This window comes from Bidens hawaiensis, unplaced genomic scaffold (assembly GCF_021521415.1).
Source record: "Bidens hawaiensis isolate Kalapana, Puna unplaced genomic scaffold, B.hawaiensis_p1.1 tig00009951_1, whole genome shotgun sequence".
In the NCBI taxonomy this organism is placed as follows: domain Eukaryota; kingdom Viridiplantae; phylum Streptophyta; class Magnoliopsida; order Asterales; family Asteraceae; genus Bidens; species Bidens hawaiensis.
The window spans coordinates 538,716-560,974 of NW_027491753.1; the positions used below are offsets into that span (position 1 = coordinate 538,716).

The 22,259-nt window shown below is 40.5% G+C and overlaps 3 protein-coding genes and 1 pseudogene across 3 annotated transcripts in view; 2 read left to right on the plus strand and 2 right to left on the minus strand.

Moving 5' to 3' along the window:
• The window catches only part of LOC143533933 (high mobility group B protein 3-like), a 158,120-nt gene extending 142,557 nt beyond the window's left edge, over positions 1 to 15,563 (plus strand). Inside the window, exon 7 of the mRNA XM_077028555.1 lies at positions 15,543 to 15,563. Coding sequence (XP_076884670.1) covers positions 15,543 to 15,563 — 21 coding nt within the window. The remainder of the gene's footprint in view (positions 1 to 15,542) is intronic.
• LOC143533922 (uncharacterized) lies at positions 110 to 1,982 on the minus strand (annotated as a pseudogene).
• A 100-nt stretch (positions 15,564 to 15,663) lies between the features above and the next one.
• On the plus strand, positions 15,664 to 18,007 carry LOC143533914 (putative methyltransferase At1g78140, chloroplastic). Its single transcript, XM_077028542.1, has 8 exons — positions 15,664 to 15,841; positions 16,188 to 16,292; positions 16,462 to 16,602; positions 16,842 to 16,926; positions 17,022 to 17,215; positions 17,289 to 17,400; positions 17,503 to 17,610; positions 17,686 to 18,007. The coding sequence occupies exons 1-8, from the start codon at positions 15,708 to 15,710 to the stop codon at positions 17,824 to 17,826; spliced, it is 1,020 nt and encodes a 339-aa protein (XP_076884657.1). The 5' UTR covers positions 15,664 to 15,707; the 3' UTR covers positions 17,827 to 18,007.
• Positions 18,006 to 20,255, minus strand: LOC143533913 (uncharacterized). The gene is made up of 3 exons (XM_077028541.1): positions 19,960 to 20,255; positions 19,046 to 19,794; positions 18,006 to 18,676 (listed from the first exon to the last, which is right to left on the minus strand). The coding sequence occupies exons 1-3, from the start codon at positions 20,245 to 20,247 to the stop codon at positions 18,169 to 18,171; spliced, it is 1,545 nt and encodes a 514-aa protein (XP_076884656.1). The 5' UTR covers positions 20,248 to 20,255; the 3' UTR covers positions 18,006 to 18,168.
• Between the last annotated feature and the right edge of the window lie 2,004 nt (positions 20,256 to 22,259).

Below are 22,259 nucleotides of genomic sequence, written 5' to 3' on the forward strand. Positions count from 1 at the left end.
AGTAACAGCACAAAAAATTAAATTGCATATTATATTCATTTTTATGAGGAAAATAGTCCATTCACAAATCACAACCCACAAACCAGTTTGAAAGAATATGCAGCAAGTATTCAAGACTCTTTTGGCTAGTATAACGAAAGTTAAAATGTAACATTTGGAGCTTAAGTTACATCAAACTAATAGATGGCGGAAAACAAACACCCAAAACATGACTGAACATATATTGGAGCAGAAGCAACACATACATAATTATGAACATAAACGCACCTAATCAGGCAATGCAGCAGCACATATTGGGTCCATACACTATCATATACCCTAAATGAACATATAACAAAGACCCACAAACCCAATTTCCCAAATGCATATTAGTAACTAGTACCAACCACATGAAAACAATGATGTTGATAACAAATAAGTTAGATACTAGACCAAAGCGATGCTACTCTCGCCACCTGGCGGCTTGCGAACACCCCCAGGATATTCTCTAGATTCTACTTTTCCGTCAGCAAATATATTACTTCCACTCATTTCCCGAAGCTTTGCTGAGCTCAGCGGCTTTTCTGCTGATACCGGAGTCTCGTCATCTTTGAATATATTGTTTCCAGATAGGTCTGTGAATTTCAGCTGGCTCGGGATCTTTTTTGCTGTCTTCAAGGGTTCATCAACGTCTGTGTGGGAAAACAAAGGGTATTATTGTCAATTAACAGTCAAATAGAAATTTGTGTGTGCTTATAAAAAAAAAGATAACTAAGCATGTAAGTAAATATGAAAGAATTGTGTACATGATTTGGAGCAGATTCACCGATGCTTATGGTTTCTCTCAATGCCAACGCACGAGCAGCCAATGGGCGAGGTTGAATTTCAGGAGGCGGTGCGAATATGTTATGTCCTTGTTCTTTGCATTTGAAATCTGTTTTTTCAACTTTGAATCGGAGTCGTTATCTAAGGTGCCGCTTAACTCGCGGTGCTTGGCTTGAGAAAGTGGCTTTTTAGGAGAGAGTGATTCTTGTCCACCAAATGAAATGTTACTACTGCCAGTGATCTCCTTTAGCTTATACACCGAAACAGGTTTCCCGCAGTTACCATTTAAATAGAGAAATCATGCGTAGTTGTCAATAATATAATAGAAATAGAAATAGAATTTTGTATAAGGTGCGGAGCTCTTCATCAGTGACTTGACCTCCAAACACAACTTTACTGATCTCGTCAGAAGGCTGCAGCTGCAAATATCATTGGATTATTATCCAGACTGAAAATGATGATGATGAAATTATTATTTAATTTCACCAACCAACCTGATGAGAACGAAGGGTCTCCGGAGAATCAACGACAGCAGCATCTTACGACCACGTCAACAGATCTGCGGTGGAACTCGCAGGGAATTGAAGCCAGGAATACCTTGGAAGTAAAGTAAGTATAAGACGAGTGCGGGTACAGTGACAAGGCAAAACCCTTCACATACCTAGCACTCCGCAGGAAATTGAAACCAAGAAGGATCTTCTGGGCAGTGCTTGCGGAAACGGGAATAACATCCCCGCATAGCGGGAACGTCGAGAACTAGATTGTTTGAACCTCCAAGATGGAATTGGTTGTTTAAACATAATTGATCACTATGTTCAAAACTACCAAAACCTCATGGAGAATCTACACAAGTGGAACTCAACGCTCCTGACTTGCGAGGAGGTTACACACCTACCCGCATCACACCCAAAGATCAAGCAGAAAAGTCGGGAATTTCTGCGTGACATTAGGACTTCCGCGGGAAGAATACCCATGGAAAACCTTAAAACTAAAAACCCTTTTCAAAACCCTTTGCTTAAGTCCAAAAGTTCACCTCACTTATTAAACATTCATGAGAAGAACATTCGACTGGGGGGACTTGAAGAGGTAGGTCCCAGCAGAGCCCAGTTGGACCCGCAGGACTCACCTTGAAGAGAGACGTCTGCGCAGAAACCAACTGGATCCGCAGGACACGCCATGCTTAGAGACACGACGTCCTTACGCGCAGTACGCAAGCTGTTCCCGCAGGAAATGCCTCCCAATGGTGAAGTACTCCGCCTGTTCCCGCAGCTGCGGATACAAGCCATCAGGGAAGGCCACCCGCGCAGCAAGGCTACACGCACAAGGCACTTAGCTCTCAAAATAATTCAGTAATGTCACCTGAAGGAATGAGCAAAGCCGGGAACAATCCCGCACAAAGGCGGGAGGGGGAATACTCCCGCCCAAATGAGCCAGTCCGTACGATACTGGAGGATCTTTTGTACTGTACCTGACGAGATATGGACAAAAGATCTGACCAGAGATACGACAACTCATTGACAACAGTATGGCGAGCAGCATGCTCTTGTACTGTATGTCACTATTAGCCGCTGCCTACTCACCAACTCCTGTCATACCACGTGCATAGCCTGCAGTTGGTGGAAAAGGAATAGTACACAGCAGGCCTGGTCACTGTCAGCCGCTGCCTACCCACCAACTACCAGCATGGCACGTGCGTAGGCTACAGTTGGTAGAACAGGAATACTATTCAGCCGGCTATACCTTCTTGGAAACCTACCTTCGGCTATAAATACCCCAAATGGTATGATCATCTCATCTTATCTTGTATCTTATATCTTATACCTGATATCTGCTCTAGCAATCTCTTAATATACACTTATATTCAAGAGCAATCTAGTCTGATTCTCACGCCGGAGGGTGGTCACAAGGAGGTAACCCCCCCTTCTCAGTGACGAGCTCACGGTGTCTGTTTTGCAGGTTATCAGAAGAACCATCTTTGCCGGATCTAACCCCTCATGGGAAACATCTATTTAACCCCCAGATTATCCGTAATCTGCCCGGGGTCGATTAGTGTTTCTTCATTGGCGCCATCCGTGCATAAAAGCTAGAACTTAATCTTTTTCAGTTTTCTCAAAACTTCTGGAAAGATGGTTAAAGAAACTCCGGTAAACACAACCCCAGCTACTGGGGGGAATACCGGCGACTAGACAGTTTTTACGAACACTACCCCGGTTACCCAAGCCGGGGCAAGTGCAGTAAGTTTTACGAACACTACCCCAGTTACCCAAGCTGGGGCAAGTGCAGTAAATAATCGCTCACTGGGATTCACCGATACCCAGTTAGAGAAACAACGAACGAGGCTCCCCCGCCAAACACTCGATGAAGTTAAAGCGTGGGCGGAAGCACGTCAAAAAGAATTCCAAGCTGAGTTGGATGAACGCTTACGTTTACTCTAACAGGCTAATGAATTCGTAGAGTACTTTGACGATGATTCAGAGGAATCCGATAGTGACGCAAACCCTCGTCATAGGGCGAAAGGGAAGCGTAAGGAAACGGACTCCCAACCGAGAAGGCATTTTGGAGAAACCTTCAAACCAAAAAACGCGGGTGGAAACCCACGTGACTTCTCCAAAGCATGTAGACCAACTGCGGCAAATGCGGGAACGTCCAAATTTGCAAGGGACATTGCGGAAGCAATCGTCCCGAAAAGTGCCAAACAGATGTCCAACATCGGCACTTACGATGGTATATCTGATCCAGACGATCATTTGAACAAGTTCATAGCGGGGGCAACCTTCAGTAGTTGGACGGAACCTACGTGGTGTTACATGTTCCAAATGACGCTTGTTGGGCCAGCTAGAGCGTGGTTCGATCGTCTACCGGTCAACCACATCTACGATTGGGCAGACTTCCAACTGAAGTTTAGCCAACACTTCAGCCAACAAAGAAAGTATACCGAAGAGCAATGGACAATCCTCAAATGCATTCGAGAGGAAGATGAATCTTTGCCAGACTTCATCACTCGCTTCAACTCAAAAAAGCTAAGTCTGGGTAATATTAGCGAAGATCTTGTTCGCACTGCTTTTATCCAGGGCGCGAACGACCCAGAGCTCATCCGCACCTTAACGGGTAAAGATGGCATGCCATCCACATGGGATGCCATCATGACAGCAGCTAAACGCTTTGCGGAAACGGAGAAGCAACTGGGTAGAGATCTCCCCCAGAGCACAAACCTCTACACCCAGAAAACAAGAGAAGACAACGTCCTTACCGCCCGACTAAACAAAAAGCGGAAGCTAGGCATTTGGCAGTCAAGGGTAAACTTTGACACCTCATCCGGCTTGCAACATCGGTTAGGCGGAAGGGATAACGTACACTCGAACCAGAACTCCAGATGGACGCCACTCACCAAAAGCGTCACCGAGATATTCGCCACTGAGGAGCTCCCATGGCCAAAGGCTCCAATAATCCGACATCGTCACAATGTTGATCGGAGCAAGTACTGTGACTTTCACAGGACGAAAGGCCACAACACTGAAGAATGCACAGACGTAAAGGACATCGTCGAAGCATTTGTCAGAGATGGGAGGCTCGCGCACCTCGTGGCGTAAAGAACGCTGAGCAGGCTGATGCGTGTAGAACCCCAGTTGGGGAAAACACGAATAAAATTGCAGCTTCAATGTTGGAGACTACATACTGCGTAAACAACGAGATCCCGAACCAGGTGCATATCGGCTCGATGGCACTCCCATCCCAACAACATGGAAGGGAGCTCAATTACACAGTTTGCATGTAGATCAATTCCAAATTTGTAAAGAAAAGGCCCAGAGCCACTTCTAATGGAAATGATTCTCCTTAGAACATTGATGCTGATGATCTTACATTCATACTTATGAACTTTCCACACTGATATGCCGGTCTTCACCGCATACATAAGTGGGGAAGTCGTTGCTTGTGGAAGGCGGCAAAACCCGCATAAACACAAAAAACGGCAAACCTTCACGCATGTCAGTCATAGGTAGTAGGGTCATCCCACTAAATGAAAGTGCCGGTCCTAACCGCACAAATCATGATGGAGGAAACCGAACTAACCTATTGACAATCGCGCGTCGAACGGTTAATTCATTCAAAACACTGATGCCGGTTTTCACCGCATAAATAAGTGTAAAGAAATCGTTGCTTGTGGAAGGCGGCAAAACCCGCATAAACACAAAAAACGGCAAACCTTCACGCAGGTCAGTCATAGGTAAAGTTTGGTGATCCCACTAAATGAAAGTGCCGGTCTTAACCGCACAAATCATGATAGAAGAAACCGAACTAACCTATTGACAACCACGCGTCGAACGGTTACCCTATTCAAAATACTTAGAAAATTTCTAACAGAAGGATGAGGAAAACCTCCACGCAGGTCAGATATAGGTGAAGTTTAGCCATCCTACCAAGTGCAAGTGACGGTTTTACCCGCACAATCACGAAGGGGGAAGCAAAACTTCAACCTATTATCTACCACGTTCAAAGGTTAACTTATTCTAAACACTTAGAAAATTTCTAACAAAAAGATGAGGAAAACCTCCACGCAGGTCAGATATAGGTAAAGTTTAGCCATCCTACTAAGTGCAAGTGACGGTCCTACCCGCACAATCACGAAGGAGGAAGCAAAACTTCAACCTATTATCTACCACGTTCAAAGGTTAACTTATTCTAAACACTTGGAAAATTGCTAATTTAAACTAAAGTATGCATGAGCAAGTCATATAACGTTTATAAAGCAAGTCATCCAGTGAAAGTAGCGGTCTTACCCGCACAAAGATTTATATTTCATAATAATTCATTACAAGAATGGCCGGGTAACTACCCGCCTACAAGAATATAAATCTATACAAGCTAAACCTATCCTAACAGTGGGAAGGGATCTTAAGGTTCAAGCTTCAGGACCACTCCCTCCAAACCCACTTGTACCCGCACCATCAGTTGGCTGTGGCGGTTCAAGGAAGGTCTTTAGAATGGCTAGCCCATCATCAGCAGCAGCAACTTCGTTCACCTTCTCCACCACCGGATGCGGGAAGGCGGCATACTGATTCACTGCTTGGTCATATACAGCTTCAGTATCAACATCATATAAAGGGAAGTTGGAAGGCGGGATGCCTTTCTCAACGAACCCTAGACCAAACAGGAAGCCGGCCTTTTCCCCATCCTCGTGAGAAGCGTTGAGGGCTGCGCTCATGGCATCGTCGTATGATGTGTCCGTGAAGACTCGATGCACAACCTACAAGAAAAAATACAAGTATCAAAACCTTTTCTGTTTACAAAGAAAAGCGTGAAGACATTATGAAGCTAAGCTTACCTGCGACAACGCTTCTCGAAGAAGCCATTCCTTGGTAACCAGAGCTTCCTGGAGGGCAACTTGAGCTTGGTTACGGGCGCGTTCGGCTTCACTTTTGTTGAGGTTCGCAAGCAACACTTCTTTAGCCGCAGCCTCTTCAACGCCCTTTAGCTTCCGCTCAGTGTGGTCAAGCACCCCCCTCTGGTCCAAGATCTTTTGGAGCATCTTGGCGTCTTCCATCGCCAAGGCATCATGAGCCTGTTGGAGCACCTCTAGTTTGGCTTTAAGTTCCTCATTCTCGAGGCGTAGAGGCTCAGCAACAGCTTCAGCCTTGGTGGCCCTCTCAGTTGCGTTCCGTGCAGTTTCCTTAGCCAGCCGAAGCTGTTCGTTAACAGCTTGGGCAGCCTTGGAACGGGCCTCGAGCCGGGCCTGAACTTCAACCTCGAGGGCCTTGAAGGCCTTCTCCTTTTCCGCAGCCACTGCGGTAAGCCTCTTGTTCTCCTCCCGGACAGCCCGCGCCTGAGCTACTTCTTGAATACGAGCTGCTTTTAACTTGTCGTTTTCACGACAGAGCAGCTCGACGCGCGGCTGCATCTGGGCCAGGAGAATCCGAAGCTCGTTGGTTAGCCTACCCTCCTGGTAGCTAGCCATTGCTTCCCCCAACGCACCACTGGGAGCTGCGTGACGAGCCCACTCCACGCACTCCACAGGCGTGCGAAGGGTTGTTCCTCGGCGGATGTTCCATGGTGGAACATACACTTCATTGGAATCCGACACTGCAAAAAACAAAAAGCAGTTAGGAAAAGATGATATATATATAAAAAAAAAAAGGCCAAAAGAACCATACGCACCTGTAGGGTCGACAACAGGCCGATAGCCGCCAAACCCATCACCTGAACCCAAGGGAAATCCATCCAAGAGGTCAGGCAGATGGGAAGGAGGCAGAGGTTGGCGAGAAGCCCCAAGCATACCTGAAAGATCGGTCGTAGCTGCCGACGTCGGAGGAGGCATGGAGGCCGCCGCGGTAGAAACCAACGGAGGTGAACTCACCGGAGGTGAACTCACAACCGTGGTCGCTGCTGCGGAAGTACCCGCAGAAATAGTCACCGCCGGCTCAGTGAAAGATTCAGTAAATATGGCACTGACAGCCGGCGGAGATGTCATCACAGTTGGAACAGTTGGCTCAACTGGGTGAGCAACTGAACCAACAACTGAAGCAGGCGCAGCCGCCTGGGTCATCGCCTCAAGTAGGTTGACCAAGACTACCGTCATGGGTCCGGAGGTGCTCCTCCCCGCTCCACCCTGGAATGCGGTAGCATCCACGCCTGCACAAAGAAGATATAAGTATAATGGCGGAAAGATATGAAGTTAAAAGTAAAGTTTGTACATACGGGTTTTCTTGAGCCTAAAAGTGCGAACAGGCGGGGACGAACCCGATGGAGCCGGCCTCTTCACGCCGCTCACCGTCGTTGTCCTGGGCTGCTCGGAGGTGACGGTCGTCTCAGCCTCCGAAGCAGTGGTCTTATCACCACCAGGGTTCCCCGCCACCTCCTCGCTTTCGGTCTCTGAATCAGACCGATGCACCGGATCGGCAGTGGAGGCAACCTTCGCCTTCCCCTTCCCGCCGGCAGCCTTTTTTTTCCGCACCAACGGAGGACCATCTGCGGATTCCTTATCAGAACACAAGATTAGAGGAATTCCAGCAGAGGTTTCAGCATTGAGAGGTCGAGGGTTGAATAACTCCTTACCTGGCCGCCTGGCGCTCAGGATCTCGTGGCCTGGCGGGTAGACCTCCACGAACCGATCCGCCGTCTGTTCAAGGATGGGCAACTCGTTCTCATCTAGAGCACGAGTACCCATCCGAGCGGGACCATCACTCTCCCGCGGCTACAGGAGAGACTGCAAGTCGTTCCCCTCTGAAATAAAAAAGAAACAGTTAGAAGAAAAACCTATATTAACAAAGAAGACAGAGCATACCGTAAGGGACAGAGTTCAAACCGTATTCGAGGACGATGGGAATCTGGGACGCCTCCTTCCACACCCGGCTCATCCCAAGCATCACCATCCCAGACTCCGCAAAGCGGTACACCGGAGTCTGGATCCGGGAGATCTTGGCGAACCATTCCGCCTCCTGGTAGTTGAGGGCGTGAAGGGCTGGGAGTGCTCTCCCATTCTTAAACGTCATCGCAAGGGGGACGACGCGAGCGGAGATATAAAAAAACTCACGCTTCCACGACCGAAGACTGCGCTCGGTAGCGTAGATCTTCAAACCCTTGATACGATTGACCAAGGTGTACCACCCCTGGATGCACCTCCAAGAATAGAAGGTCATCAACCGGTCAACATGGGGCTCCACGCCCAGAATGAGGCACACCCACTCAAAGTGGCGGATCTTGGCGATCGCCATCGGGTGTACCTCCGTCAAATGCACCCCGTGCCTCTCCAAGACACGGTATACAAACTTCGTCAATGGGAACCTGAGATTCCCATAAACGAAGAATGCAGCGTACACCCCTATCTTGCCCTTGGGGGCATCGTACACCGTCTGGTGTGGCTCCGGAAACTCAGGCTCGAACGGCTCGAGCATGAACTTCTGGACGACGTACCGATAGAGGTCGGCCGGAAGAACACACTGGCATTCGCCAGCAGTGCTCTTATCGTCTTTATCAGACGTAGACGTCGGGATCTCGACGTGCACGTCAGATTCTTCGGCAGCAGCTTCAAAATCGTGAGTAGAAGACATGGTTTGGAGGTAAAGAAGAGTGATTTCAGGAGAATGCTTGGCAGAAAGTATTCGCTGGAAATCGTTTACAAGAAGAGAAGAGTGAAAGTGTGAATTACAAAGGACCCTCTCCCCCTTTATATACTCATCGCAATTAATGCGATGAATTTAATGCGGAAGAGAGAGAAATCGCAGGTGCAATTAAACTATGACACGTGGCAAAGTGCAAGCTGGCAACAGCTGTTGAAAGGACGCGTGCCATTAATTTCGCGGCCACGCGCCCGAAAAATCGCGCCCACGCGCCTGAAAAAGCGTCTGGAATGACCATGTACTGTCACGTCGCCATAACTTCCTGCACGTCCTGACACAGTCAGAAGAAACCGTCGGACGACGTTTCAACAGTTTCGACTGTTCTTATCCTTTCACCAACTCTTCGAATTTCAAAATTTCAAAAAGATTCAAAAGTAAGCGGGAAAATACCCCTTACCTTGGCAACCAAGAAACTATAAGACAGGTGCGAGTACAGTGTTAAGGCAAAATCCTTCACATACTTAGCACCTGCAGGGAATTGAAGCCAAGAATACCTAGGCAACCAAGTAACCATAAGACGGGTGCGAGTACAGTGTCAAGGCAAAACCCTTCACATACTTAGCACCCGCAGGGAATTGAAGCCAGGAATACCTTGGAAGTAAAGTAACTATAAGACGAGTGCGGGTACAGTGTCAAGGCAAAACCCTTCACATACCTAGCACTCCGCAGGAAATTGAAACCAAGAAGGATCTTCTGGGCAGTGCTTACGGAAACGGGAATAACATCCCCGCATAGCGGGAACGTCGAGAACTAGATTGTTTGAACCTCCAAGATGGAATTGGTTGTTTAAACATAATTGATCACTATGTTCAAAACTACCAAAACCTCATGGAGAATCTACACAAGTGGAACTCAACGCTCATGACTTGCGAGGAGGTTACACACCTACCCGCATCACACCCAAAGATCAAGCAGAAAAGTCGGGAATTTCTGCGTGACATTAGGACTTCCGCGGGAAGAATCCCCATGGAAAACCTTAAAACTAAAAACCCTTTTCAAAACCCTTTGCTTAAGTCCAAAAGTTCACCTCACTTATTAAACATTCATGAGAAGAACATTGGACTGGGGGGACTTGAAGAGGTAGGTCCCAGCAGAGCCCAGTTGGACCCGCAGGACTCACCTTGAAGAGAGACGTCTGCGCAGAAACCAACTGGATCCGCAGGACCCACCATGCTCAGAGACGTGACGTCCTTACGCGCAGTACGCAAGCTGTTCCCGCAGAAAATGCCTCCCAATGGTGAAGTACTCCGCCTGTTCCCGCAGCTGCGGATACAAGCCATCAGGGAAGGCCACCCGCGCAGCAAGGCTACACGCACAAGGCACTTAGCTCTCAAAATAATTCAGTAATGTCACCTGAAGGAATGAGCAAAGCCAGGAACAATCCCGCACAAAGGCGGAGGGGGAATACTCCCGCCCAAATGAGCCAGTCCGTACGATACTGGAGGATCTTTTGTACTGTACCTGACGAGGTATGGACAAAAGATCTGACCAGAGATACGACAGCTCATTGACAACAGTATGGCGAGCAGCATGCTCTTGTACTGTATGTCACTATTAGCCGCTGCCTACTCACCAACTCCTGTCATACCACGTGCATAGCCTGCAGTTGGTGGAAAAGGAATAGTACACAGCAGGCCTGGTCACTGTCAGCCGCTGCCTACCCACCAACTACCAGCATGGCACGTGCGTAGGCTACAGTTGGTAGAACAGGAATACTATTCAGCCGGCTATACCTTCTTGGAAACCTACCTTCGGCTATAAATACCCCAAATGGTATGATCATCTCATCTTATCTTGTATCTTATATCTTATACCTGATATCTGCTCTAGCAATATCTTAATATACACTTATATTCAAGAGCAATCTAGTCTGATTCTCACGCCGGAGGGTGGTCACAAGGAGGTAACCCCCCCTTCTCAGTGACGAGCTCACGGTGTCTGTTTTGCAGGTTATCAGAAGAACCATCTTTGCCGGATCTAACCCCTCATGGGAAACATCTATTTAACCCCCAGATTATCCGTAATCTGCCCGGGGTCGATTAGTGTTTCTTCAATTATTATTATTATTATTATTATCATTCAGTGATGTGAGGTTTGTGGTACAAAGTAACACAACCCATGAATTGTAAACTAAATTTTGGCAAACTAATGTTAGGGACGAAACATAAAATTCATATTTTTAAGGGCCATAATGAAATTATAAAGTTATATAATCTTTAAAATGTTAACAAGTAAATTTAAATGTTATTCATTCCGCCTTTAAATGAAGATTACGGGGGAAGCACGTGCAACTCAATCCCATGGGAGTGTCACTTGCCTGTGCCAGATTTGCGGGCCCACCATTGAGTAATAACATTCTGCTTTATATTTCTTAAAATGTCTTGTAATGAATTTGTATAAATCTATAACAAATTATTTCAAGAAAATAAATTCCTTAATGTATAGAAACTTACAAGAATGGACCTTCGTTATAAAGTCTGGTTTACAAACCAAAAATATAAGAAATGTTATTCGTTACAATTTAACTTACGAAACTTGAGGAAAAAGTTAGTATATTGTCAAATGTAAGCTGTAAGTTGTACTATAACACTGTGGGCGTTTTAGGTCCCATGTAGGCATGTTAACGCCTGAAAGTAACACCACCCTGCTTCAAATAAAGGTGGGGTGCGTTATAGAGCATCTGTTAATAGAATAATGAGAGTGATGGGAGAGAGAAAGATGTTAGATCGACCACGTATCAACCGATTACCATTTTTTTCATTTTCATTATTTCCTTCATCATCATAAATAGCTAGTTACCTTATAACATGCTAGTAATGAGTGAGCTAGTTAATTCCTCACTATCTATTTGACAATAGCGTTACACTTTAACTAGCATAACTAGCACTTACTAGTTAAATTATAACACATAACCTAACAAGGGTGCTATGGCTTTAAAAATCCACTTATGTGACTTTTCATCTCAAATCTTAATTATTTTTGCCATTAAATATCCCTTGTAAATAATACAAGGTAGTTACTTTACTCAATAATGGTCTTATATAACAATTTTCTCATATAATTGCATCAGTAAAGGTTGTGAACTCCTTTTCACATACACTGACCCTTAATAATACTTTGAATGATTATGGCTTGTTTGTATCAATTATCATGTATTTAATTTTACACGCTATTGGTTTAAACGTAGCAAACTAAACTTTGGTGTTTAATGTAATGGGGACCAAAGACCTAATATTAGCTTGCATCTTAAGTCATATAATATTCTAACTCAAGTTTGATTTAAAAAAAATTGATATAATATATACAATTACAATATTTTGTCAAGATTAGCCTAAATGATTATATATGGATCAAGTAATTAGTGTATATATTTATATATGGATCAAGTAATTAGTGTATATAAACATCCAACCACGTAACTCTAAAATTGTTAATTGTTAATTACAAATAGTTATCATATTTTGGTTTTGTTGTAGGTTGTTGGACCAAACTTTTATATTATATATGAAAGCCTAAACTTATGCTTGAATCTTTATATATGAAAGCCTAAACTTACGTTTGAATCTTCAACTTTCAATTATCAAAAGTAGACAGCAAACCATGTTAATCTATAAATTAATTTGTGTTTGTTGAGGTGGTCCTGATCAATTATACGCCTGAAAAAAGCATCAAATCTAATATTGGATTAGTGGATTCATAAAAAGAAAATTACTAAAGTTGGTGTATAGTATTCAAATAAGATTATCATGTTACTCGGATTGAAACTCATGATTGTAAGAAGACCGGTCATGATATTAATACAAAAATTATAATATAGATCACGAGTTTAGATCAAATACAAATTAAATTAATGTGCTAATTATAAGTAATGTAATTATATATATACATAGTGTAATTATTTAATGTATTATGTTATATATATAATTAGATTACTTAATTTTCACAATTAACACGTTAATTTAATTTGTACATTACTTTTTCCTTATAGACCATAATATAGGGAAAAAATAATTATTATAGAGTATCGGTTACAGTTGAAATAAACTAAACAAACAAAAACAAGAAAAAAATAATAGTAGTTGGTGGTTCACTTTTAATACGTATCCTTAAATAAATCGTTTTTCACATAATAATTGTTGAGGGTTCGTGTTTAACACACGTCCCTTGAGAACATATTTCTAACTTATACCGTGAAATAAAAAAAAGACATATTAATTAAAACTTCATCATTTACTAAAATTATATGCTGTAAACTATGAAGCGTAAACATGTAGATGTTGTAATATAAGTTGTGTGTTATAAAAACTATTTTTATTGAAATTATAAAACATATAAGTACACAACATAAAAATGCTACAAATATGAATATAACAATGAGATATAACAATTATAATTTTGATTAAAACGTTTAATAAAGCAACAATAAAATCCTTCGTGACTTAAATCACCATTTCAATCCAAACATCCAGTCCACACGTTCATATATAATTTTCCAAAATCCAAAAAATAAAAATAAAACAACAAAGTCCCAAAAACTAAAAAATAACCATGAAGACAATTAATTACTTTTATTACTCAATAAATGGTGATTATAGTCATTTATTTTGAAACCTTCTTCAACTTAAGAACTAATGTTTAAAATGAAATTTCTTATCAGTGAATAATTTATTTGTAGAAATTGTATATTTGGCATCCTATGTGGATATCCATTTAAATGACATATGAAAAAAAAATGTATTGTTTTAATAGTATAGTAAGATTAGATAAAATCAATCAACTAATTAGCCCTAAAATTATCTGAGACAAAATCAGAGAGCCAAGAGTGATAAGAGCCGACAAAGGTTAAGGGTAGTCGGATAATCTGAGAAAGGGTGTGTGTGTGTGGGGGGGGGGGGGAGCTGTTGGCCGAAACTTGAGATGTGTGTGTCGGGATGTGTCAATGTCTACTTTTTGAGTGTTATGATATATGGTTTAAAACCCTAAAGTAAATATTGAGCAAAATAAAAAAACAAAGACATAATAACATAACTGCTTTACACCTTTTTTTTCGTATCAAATACATTGATGTTCACTCATGGTAACACCATTTTGAACATGATTTGATTTGTCGTGAAACTCTCACCAAGAAGAGTGCAAACCCATTAAACAATAATCATATTAACGAGAATTATATTATATAAGTGTTTATGTCCTAAGTTAGTGAAATACCACATTCTATTATAGTTAGGAATTCTCAAATTTTCCATATTCATTATTTTTCTAACAATAATTACTCCATTGTCAACTAATAAGCTTAGTCAAACTCATGTAGTTAATATGGTCGATCAAAACATGTATAGGACCAAGAGGGTACGGCAAATGTCACTCTAATATATCATTGAGCGGAATTAAAAGAGTTTTAAGTATGAGTGATAATTTATGTTTATTAACTAAAAAACGTGATGAAAAAAAGCAAGTTTTAGGTTGTTATATCTAAATTATTTTAAGAAGTCGTGTCTAAGTTAAACCATTAACTCTTTTAAAACATGTTTATATCCTCCAAAGTTCAACCTATGTAATAACTTGATTACAAATAGTCAAACCCAATGTATAGTTTGTGACATTGTGGGTTAAGGTTTATTTGTTGGGCCTAATTAAATGACTTAGGGGTTTTGTCATATTGTAGAAAAAATAAAAATAAAAATAAATATAAAGATGAATAGGATATAACAGAAACCTCGTTATAGTTTGCACAAAGCATGTATACAAACATATATGTTGTGTTTGTCTCCTCCATTTGTATCCATGCCATAAGCATTTCCTGCATCTCAATTGCGTCCTCTACAATAAAAGGGCAATTTAGACCCTTAAAAATATTAAAATTATAATACTAAAAATAAACATGTTTAATAAAATTGAACGGCATTTCATTTGTTAATCATTAAAAATTTGTGACATCAAAGAGCTTTGTAGCATAGCGGTGCCAATATTTGATTAAAAACTTACTAGTTTGAGTTTGTTGATAGACAAAACATTTTGTGACAGTATTATATTAACATGGTGAAACATTATATTTGTTGTTTTTAAAATCAAATTAACTTTTTATTATGATTTACGATGATAATATGTTTTGTGTTTCTTGATTCAGGCTATGACCAACTAGTTTTATTCTAATGGTCATTATAATAAGTTACATAAAAATAATAAAATATTGCTCTCTATATATATCAAATATAAACTAATATCAAGTTGAGGTTCGTTTCTTTCTAAAAATTGTTGCGGATTTTAATGTTATCATGTCATATTAGTTAATTTGATCTATTCTAAGCCAAACCAAAGTAAAATATGAAATAACTTGATACAAATTACGCTGTGTGAAATGCATGCTCTTAAAAAATTATTACGTTTTATAACACCTACAAACCTTAAGAGTCCTGACAAGTTCCAAGAGGCTGAAAATTTGTATTAAAATTGTCATGGGTTTTACAACGTGATAATTAAGTTGAATAATAAGTTGCAAAGAAAAAGTGATAATAACCGTGGTGAGGTTAGGCGATATTTAAAAACACCATGCAATTTGAAACGAGTTGATTGATTATATAAACAAGAAGTTTAGGCCCCGTTACTCACTCTCCCTAGGCAAAGGAAGATGAGGCTTACGAGTAAGTCTGAATTCTTCATTTAATTTGAAGCCTTTAAAAATAATGAAATTATTATTATTATTATTATTATTATTATTATTTATTTATAAATATATGTTATATAGAAACACGACGACGGAGCAGTACCACTCCTCCTTCAAATCCTCCAATGGCACATGTATCCCTACCACCTCCGGCGGCAATGAAAAGCTCAAGTGGTGGCGGCTTCTTTAAACCTCTCTCGTCAATCTTCTTCTACTCACCTCGTCACCGACCTAATAACCCTGCCCGACGAACTAACTCCTCCCTAGTACGTCTTTCTTCACACATCTCAACTATTATTTCTTTCTATGCTTACCTTTTCACTTCAATTGTATTTATTTTATAGATTGTTAGGTTATTACTTATTAGGCATACACCAGCTCAGCTCTACACATATTACTAATTATTATTTGCTGATTTTATTTTTAAGCAACAAATTCATTAGGGTTTATTTGCCCACCTCTACAAATTCATTCCACTGAAAGCTTTTAGTATCAGATACATAGATACATATATTAGTTACCTATCGTTAATAAATCATATTACAAAGTCAATGGGACTATTTTTATAATTCAAGTGACTAGTTAAACTTGTGTATGCAGGGAACTGGTGTAATAACTGAATATGAAGCAAAGGCAAAGGACCAAATGCTGGCTTGTCCCGTCTGTCATGACATGTTAATATGGAATAATGCTCATCCTGTCTTCTCAGTGTAACTTTTACTTTTACTTGTAGACATTTTCATGAGTTTAAGATAGTGCATTTTTTAATCGCATCTTTATGTGTTTGTAAAAACCGGTTTTATCTAATGATTTATTTTTCTTGTTCTCAGTTTAATCTTTTATTTCTAATTTTCTTCATTAATATTCTCTCTAATTTAGTGATGCTACTCCTATGTCTGCTTTAACCTGCACCACCTGTAAAAAGGCTTACACTGGTAACGACACGCATCTTGATTTAACATTAACTAGCGGCTCCAACAAATATACCGAATCTATGCCAGCTTCTTCTGAACTTTTCAGGTATCTTTTACTAACTGATAAACTTCCCATTTACATTCATATTTGTGGTATATTTAACTAAGGGTCATTTTGTCCAATTATTTTGTATGAGATAGTATGAGGTAACTCAATACCAATGGCCACCAAACTTTTGTGTATAAATCTTTTTACATTCTAGCATTATTGGTTTAAATTTATAGTTAACAAACAATAATATTTATACGTATGCAACTATGAAAATCATGTATTTGCTGATACAGGTTACCTTTAATATCTTTCCTGTATGAGAGAGGCTGGCGACAGGGTTTTTCACTATGGGGTGGTTTTCCGGGACCCGAGAAAGAGGTAAGATAAGGGAGTCGGTTAAAATACATTTACTTATGATTTATTAATGGCCCGATTCGGGTTATGATCTGTATTTTGTGATTATTTGTTTACAGTTTGAAATGATGAAAGATTATCTTAAGCCAGTCATTGGAGGAAGCATTATTGATGCTAGTTGTGGTAGTGGGTTGTTCTCGAGGCTTTTTGCAAAAAGCGGTCTATTTTCTCTTGTTGTTGCACTGGATTTTTCAGAGTCTATGTTAAAGCAGTGTTATGATTACATCAAGCAGGATGATAACATTTCTAAAGAGTATGCAGCTTCAAATCTTATAGTTAGTTTTCATGAGTTGAGATTATTTTCTGATGGAAACATGGTATTTTAGGAACTTAGTCTTGGTTAGAGCTGATATTGCACGACTTCCATTTGCGTCTAATTCTATCGATGCTGTGCATGCTGGTGCAGCTCTTCATTGTTGGCCCTCACCATCTGCTGGTGTAAGTATTCTGTATATGCATGTGTACAGTTTTGCTATCTATATTTGGCTTTAGTAATCTTCATATTCATTATCACATTATTGGCTATACGCTGTTTGACAGGTAGCTGAAATAAGTCGAATTCTTCAACCCGGAGGAGTTTTTGTTGCCACCACCTACGTAGTAGACGGACTTTATTCGTTTATACCCTTTTTATCGCCTTTATGCCAGGTAAGTGAAAGTAAAATCCTACATGGTTATTTGTCTTGATATTAATTGTGCGAGTTTTTAATTTTGTAATTTTAGAATATCGGGCTGATATCAGGGAGTCACATTTACCTATCTGAACGTGAATTAAAAGATCTGTGTTCAACCTGTGGACTGGTGGATTACACATGTGTTAGAAACAGACGATTTATTATGATCTCTGCTCGAAAACCAAACTGAACATACCCAAATTGCCTGATTGAATCTTCATAAAAGTTGTATATCATGTTGTAAATGAATAATTCACAAAAGAAAACGATTTATGTAAACTGCAATGAAACTTTCACTTGTATATTTAAAACGGGTTGTATGCTATTTATAAGTAAATGGGATGAAATAATGAATCCATCAAATTAATAACTTCAAAACCAAATATTTCTTCTAAAGTGGGAGAACATTTGCACCAAAACTGTTTAAAGCATTTTCTATATCTAGAGGCCATAAAATACGAACCGCATGTATCATGGGTTCGAGCCACATATACAAACATCTCGAATCCATATGCACCGTGGTCTTCAACCTTTATACTACCATGTTTGCAAATGTCAACTGTTTATAAAGCAATGCCTTCTTGTCACTTTCGTCTAACCCAACCGAATCGTCTCCACCACCATACTCCGCCTCCATACTCGTTCTATCATTGTCATAAAAGTCACCATCAAACCCGAACCTCGGTTTTCCATTTGTGGGGCCCGAGTCAACTGTTTCCATCTCAGCTTCAATAAGAGCTTCCATCCGGGCCCTTTCCCTGTCTCTCGGGTAGGTTCGATACAAAAATGAGTAAATGAAACAGCATAACGCCATTGGAATCCAGATTGAAACATAGAGTGCTTTAGCCAATGATGTGGCGTTGTCTCGGTCTGTGGCAATACTTTCAGAGCCCTTTTCAATGGGTATGTAACCATAAATGTGCTGGGCTAATATCCCGACTATTGGAGGAGCAAATGATGATAATATTGACTCGAATGATCGGTCTAGAGCGTAGATACTAGTTCGTGATTTCTCGGGAACAATTTCTGCAAAAATAGGACTAGGTAGACACAAGTCCAAACAGATTAGAGTTATAAGTTGACCAGAAAATAGATGTAGCATGATGGGTGATTAGATAGCAAATCAAAATAAGTTCAGGTTTGATAAAAAAAGTACATTAATTTGTAACATTCAAAAACCTTCTAAGTAGTGAGTATATTAGAAATGATAGAAAAAACTACATTATTTAGCTAATAATCTAGATTTTTAAAAAGGTGATTTAAGATGTTGTTAGTATTTATACACACTTACCTTTGCCAATAGTCTTATTTGACCCGTTTAGCTAAAAAGCGACCCGCGGTAAACGGGTCAAAAACAGGACGACGAAGAAAAAAAACACAATGACAAGATAATGGGTTAAGAAGTTTACTTGTTTGTAGCTGGACCGTTCCACGAAATGAAAAAGCCCATAATAAACAACACCATAGCATGAGAAACCAAAGTTGAAGGATCATCTTTTAGACCCAACAAAAGCAACAACCCAAAAGGAATAGCCGATCCCGAGCTGATTTGGGACAAAACAATCCGGCCCGCATTTGGAAACCGTTTTGACAACACATCCCCGGCCCGCCCACCAAACAATCCGCCAACTGAACTCCCAACCACAAATAAAAACATCAAAAAAGCAGTGTTCTTATGAGAAAAACCCGTTAGTTCCAACCACATTGGTGCAAACGCCAACGCAGACCATGGGAACGAGCCCATGACACCCTGCGCAACGATTATTTGAAAAGATTGAATCTTTATGACCGACTTCGCTTCCAGCAACAAATCTTTAACGTTTGACCAAAAGGTTTGACCTTTTATGATATTTTCGGGTTCTACATGTTGCGAGAAACGTGGGTCGTCGGCGAAAAGGCGAACTAATATCCCGACAAGTACACTAATGATGCCTACAAGATGAAAGGCAACCCGCCAGCCGGGAATCCCCAAAACTGTGGTAGATGCTAAAAGTAATGAAAGAAGACCACCAAGTATTGAGCCGATGTTACTAGTTAGTTGAAGCCAACCGAAAGCCATACCGCGGTTTTGGTCATTGGTTGAATCGGCTACTAAAGATTGGATGGCGGGTCCTACTAACGCAAGGCCGATACCATTTAAACCTCTAGATATAGCAACCTGAAAAGGTTTGATGAGTGAGACAGGCAGGCATATTGTGATCTCAAATTTTAGTTTGGCATTGTGTTTTAAGAGTGATTATAAAATATAAACGGAATCTAATAATCCAGCCATAATAGAATCTAAAGTATTGTGTTTTAAGAAATGAAAGATATAAAAGCAAACCTGAAGAAAAGAAGAAGAGAAAGCAACAAGAAAAGTGGCAGCAGCCCATAAGAAAGCACCGTAAGCTATAATATGAGCCCGGTTATGTCTGGCTGCCAGGTAGGCTGCCACCGGGAAACACGACGCCTGAACGATGGAGCGGAAGAGGGTGAGAGAGCCCAGGCGGGTGGGGTCAGCGTGGAGCTCTTCACCGACCTCCTTGTAGACGCCCGGCAATAAGGACTCGTCGGCTCTTTCCATTATTCCGGCCAGGTTTACCAGTATCAGGGTCACCGTCGACGACCTCATTGTTTTTTTTTGATAGACCGACCCACCAATGAAAATTAACCAAGAGTCTAATGGATTGATTTTTTTCTTTTTAAGCTTGCAGAAAGAATGAAACAAACATTGACTGGAATTGTTATATGTATTCATGATTTTTTTTTATTTTTATATTAAAAATAGACACTTTCTTTATATAAATATAATATAACGCTCCATAAGTATTCACAACTTTCTTCAAATCAGTTTATACTTTTATTTAGCATCTCATTAAATGTTCGTCTAGTGATTACAAGGTTTGGATTATTTAGTGGAGTCATAAGTTTGATTTTTTACTTTGTCACTTTTGGTAAATATTGGTAACGAACAATTTTAGTTAAGCCTTGTAAGGTTTTCAGTTCGGATCCTGAGCCCACCTGGGTTTTCGTCTCACCGTGTATTACACCAAAGAGTTATGCTCTTGTGACGGTACAACGACTGTCAAGTGGCAACCAACAGTATAGTTTCATTAGGGAACGCCCAAGCCAAATGTTGAATCCAACGTGGGCCTGATTAAGACAAAATTGTCTGGCCCAAGTGGGACAATATTACTCTCCAAATTGGAGAGTATAGTGGCCTAAACAAAAAAAAATGAAAGTCGCCATTTTAATAAAAGAATGCATTATTCTAACAACCGCAACAAACCCAAAAAAACTTTACATATATTTGTCTGTCGAATTTTTAAGTAAATAAATAACCCAAAAAGACCTACAAATCGAATTTTTCTTGCGTCTGCACCATAATGCACGAGTTAAACCACACTACCTCAAGATTTCATACCGGCTCGAGTAGCATAACATTCTAGTTTAACTAACAAAATTTTTGACTTTATCAAGGACAATCTAAATTGTTAACAAAGATCTAGACAATCTAACCAATCTAACTCTAAATTAAAAAATTATATCATTAGGTAATACCTCATGGTTTGAACTTTGAACTACTCAAATTCAATTTGGCTTTATGAAAAATTTAAAATATTGTATAATTATTATAACTAAGACATACATGGCTATTATAGCATGTGATATATTTCTATAATAAATATGAAATAAAGTTGTTATAAAACAAAGAAGACAACGATTCTCGACAATAAAATTTGAGATATGTTTTGATGATTCTCTTTGTTTATATTCATTCATCTTTAATTCTCTTTGTCTCGATTTGATTCTTACGTTGATTCTTATGTAAATGAATTAGTTTGTACATTTGTTTTTTTTATGTATAAAACAACCTTATAAATAATTCTACTTAAGGCAACATGATCAATTTCGGTCGTCATTTTCTTGGAAATATTCGCTCCCTAATTAAATGCACATAAAGACAATTACTACATTACTCTAATTAAATAGTTTTAAGGATAACTTATTAAACTTTTGGAAAACTGAAGAAACACTAGGTGACCCTGAGTAGATTATGGATAATCTGGGGGTTAAGTAATGTTTCCCACGAGGGTTAGGTCCGGCAGAGATGGTTATTCTGATGACCTGCAAAACAGACACCGTGAGCTCGTCACTGAGAAGGGGGGTTCCTCCTTGTGACCACCCTCCGGCGTGAGAATCAGACTAGATTGCTCTGAATATGTGTATATAAAGAGAGATTGCTAGAGAAGATAAGATACCGTTCCAAGGTGTTGGAGTATTTATAGCCGAAGGTAGGTTTCCAAGCAGGTACAGCCAGCTGTATAATATTCCTGTTCTACCAACTATGGGCTACGCACGTGCCATGCTGGTTGGTGGGTAGGCAGCGGCTGATAGTGACAAGGCCGGCTGTGTACTGTTCCCTTTCCACCAACTGCAGGCTATGTGCGTGCCACGACAAGGGTTGGTGAGTAGGCAGCGGTTAATAGTGACAAACAGTACTAGAGCATGCTCCTCCTCGTACTGTTGTCGGTGAGTTGTCACCCTGTGATTGGTTCATGGGCTGCTTTGGTCAGATCTTGTCTATTTTGTCCATACCTTGGCAGGTATAGTACAAAAGATCTTCCAGAAACATACGGACTG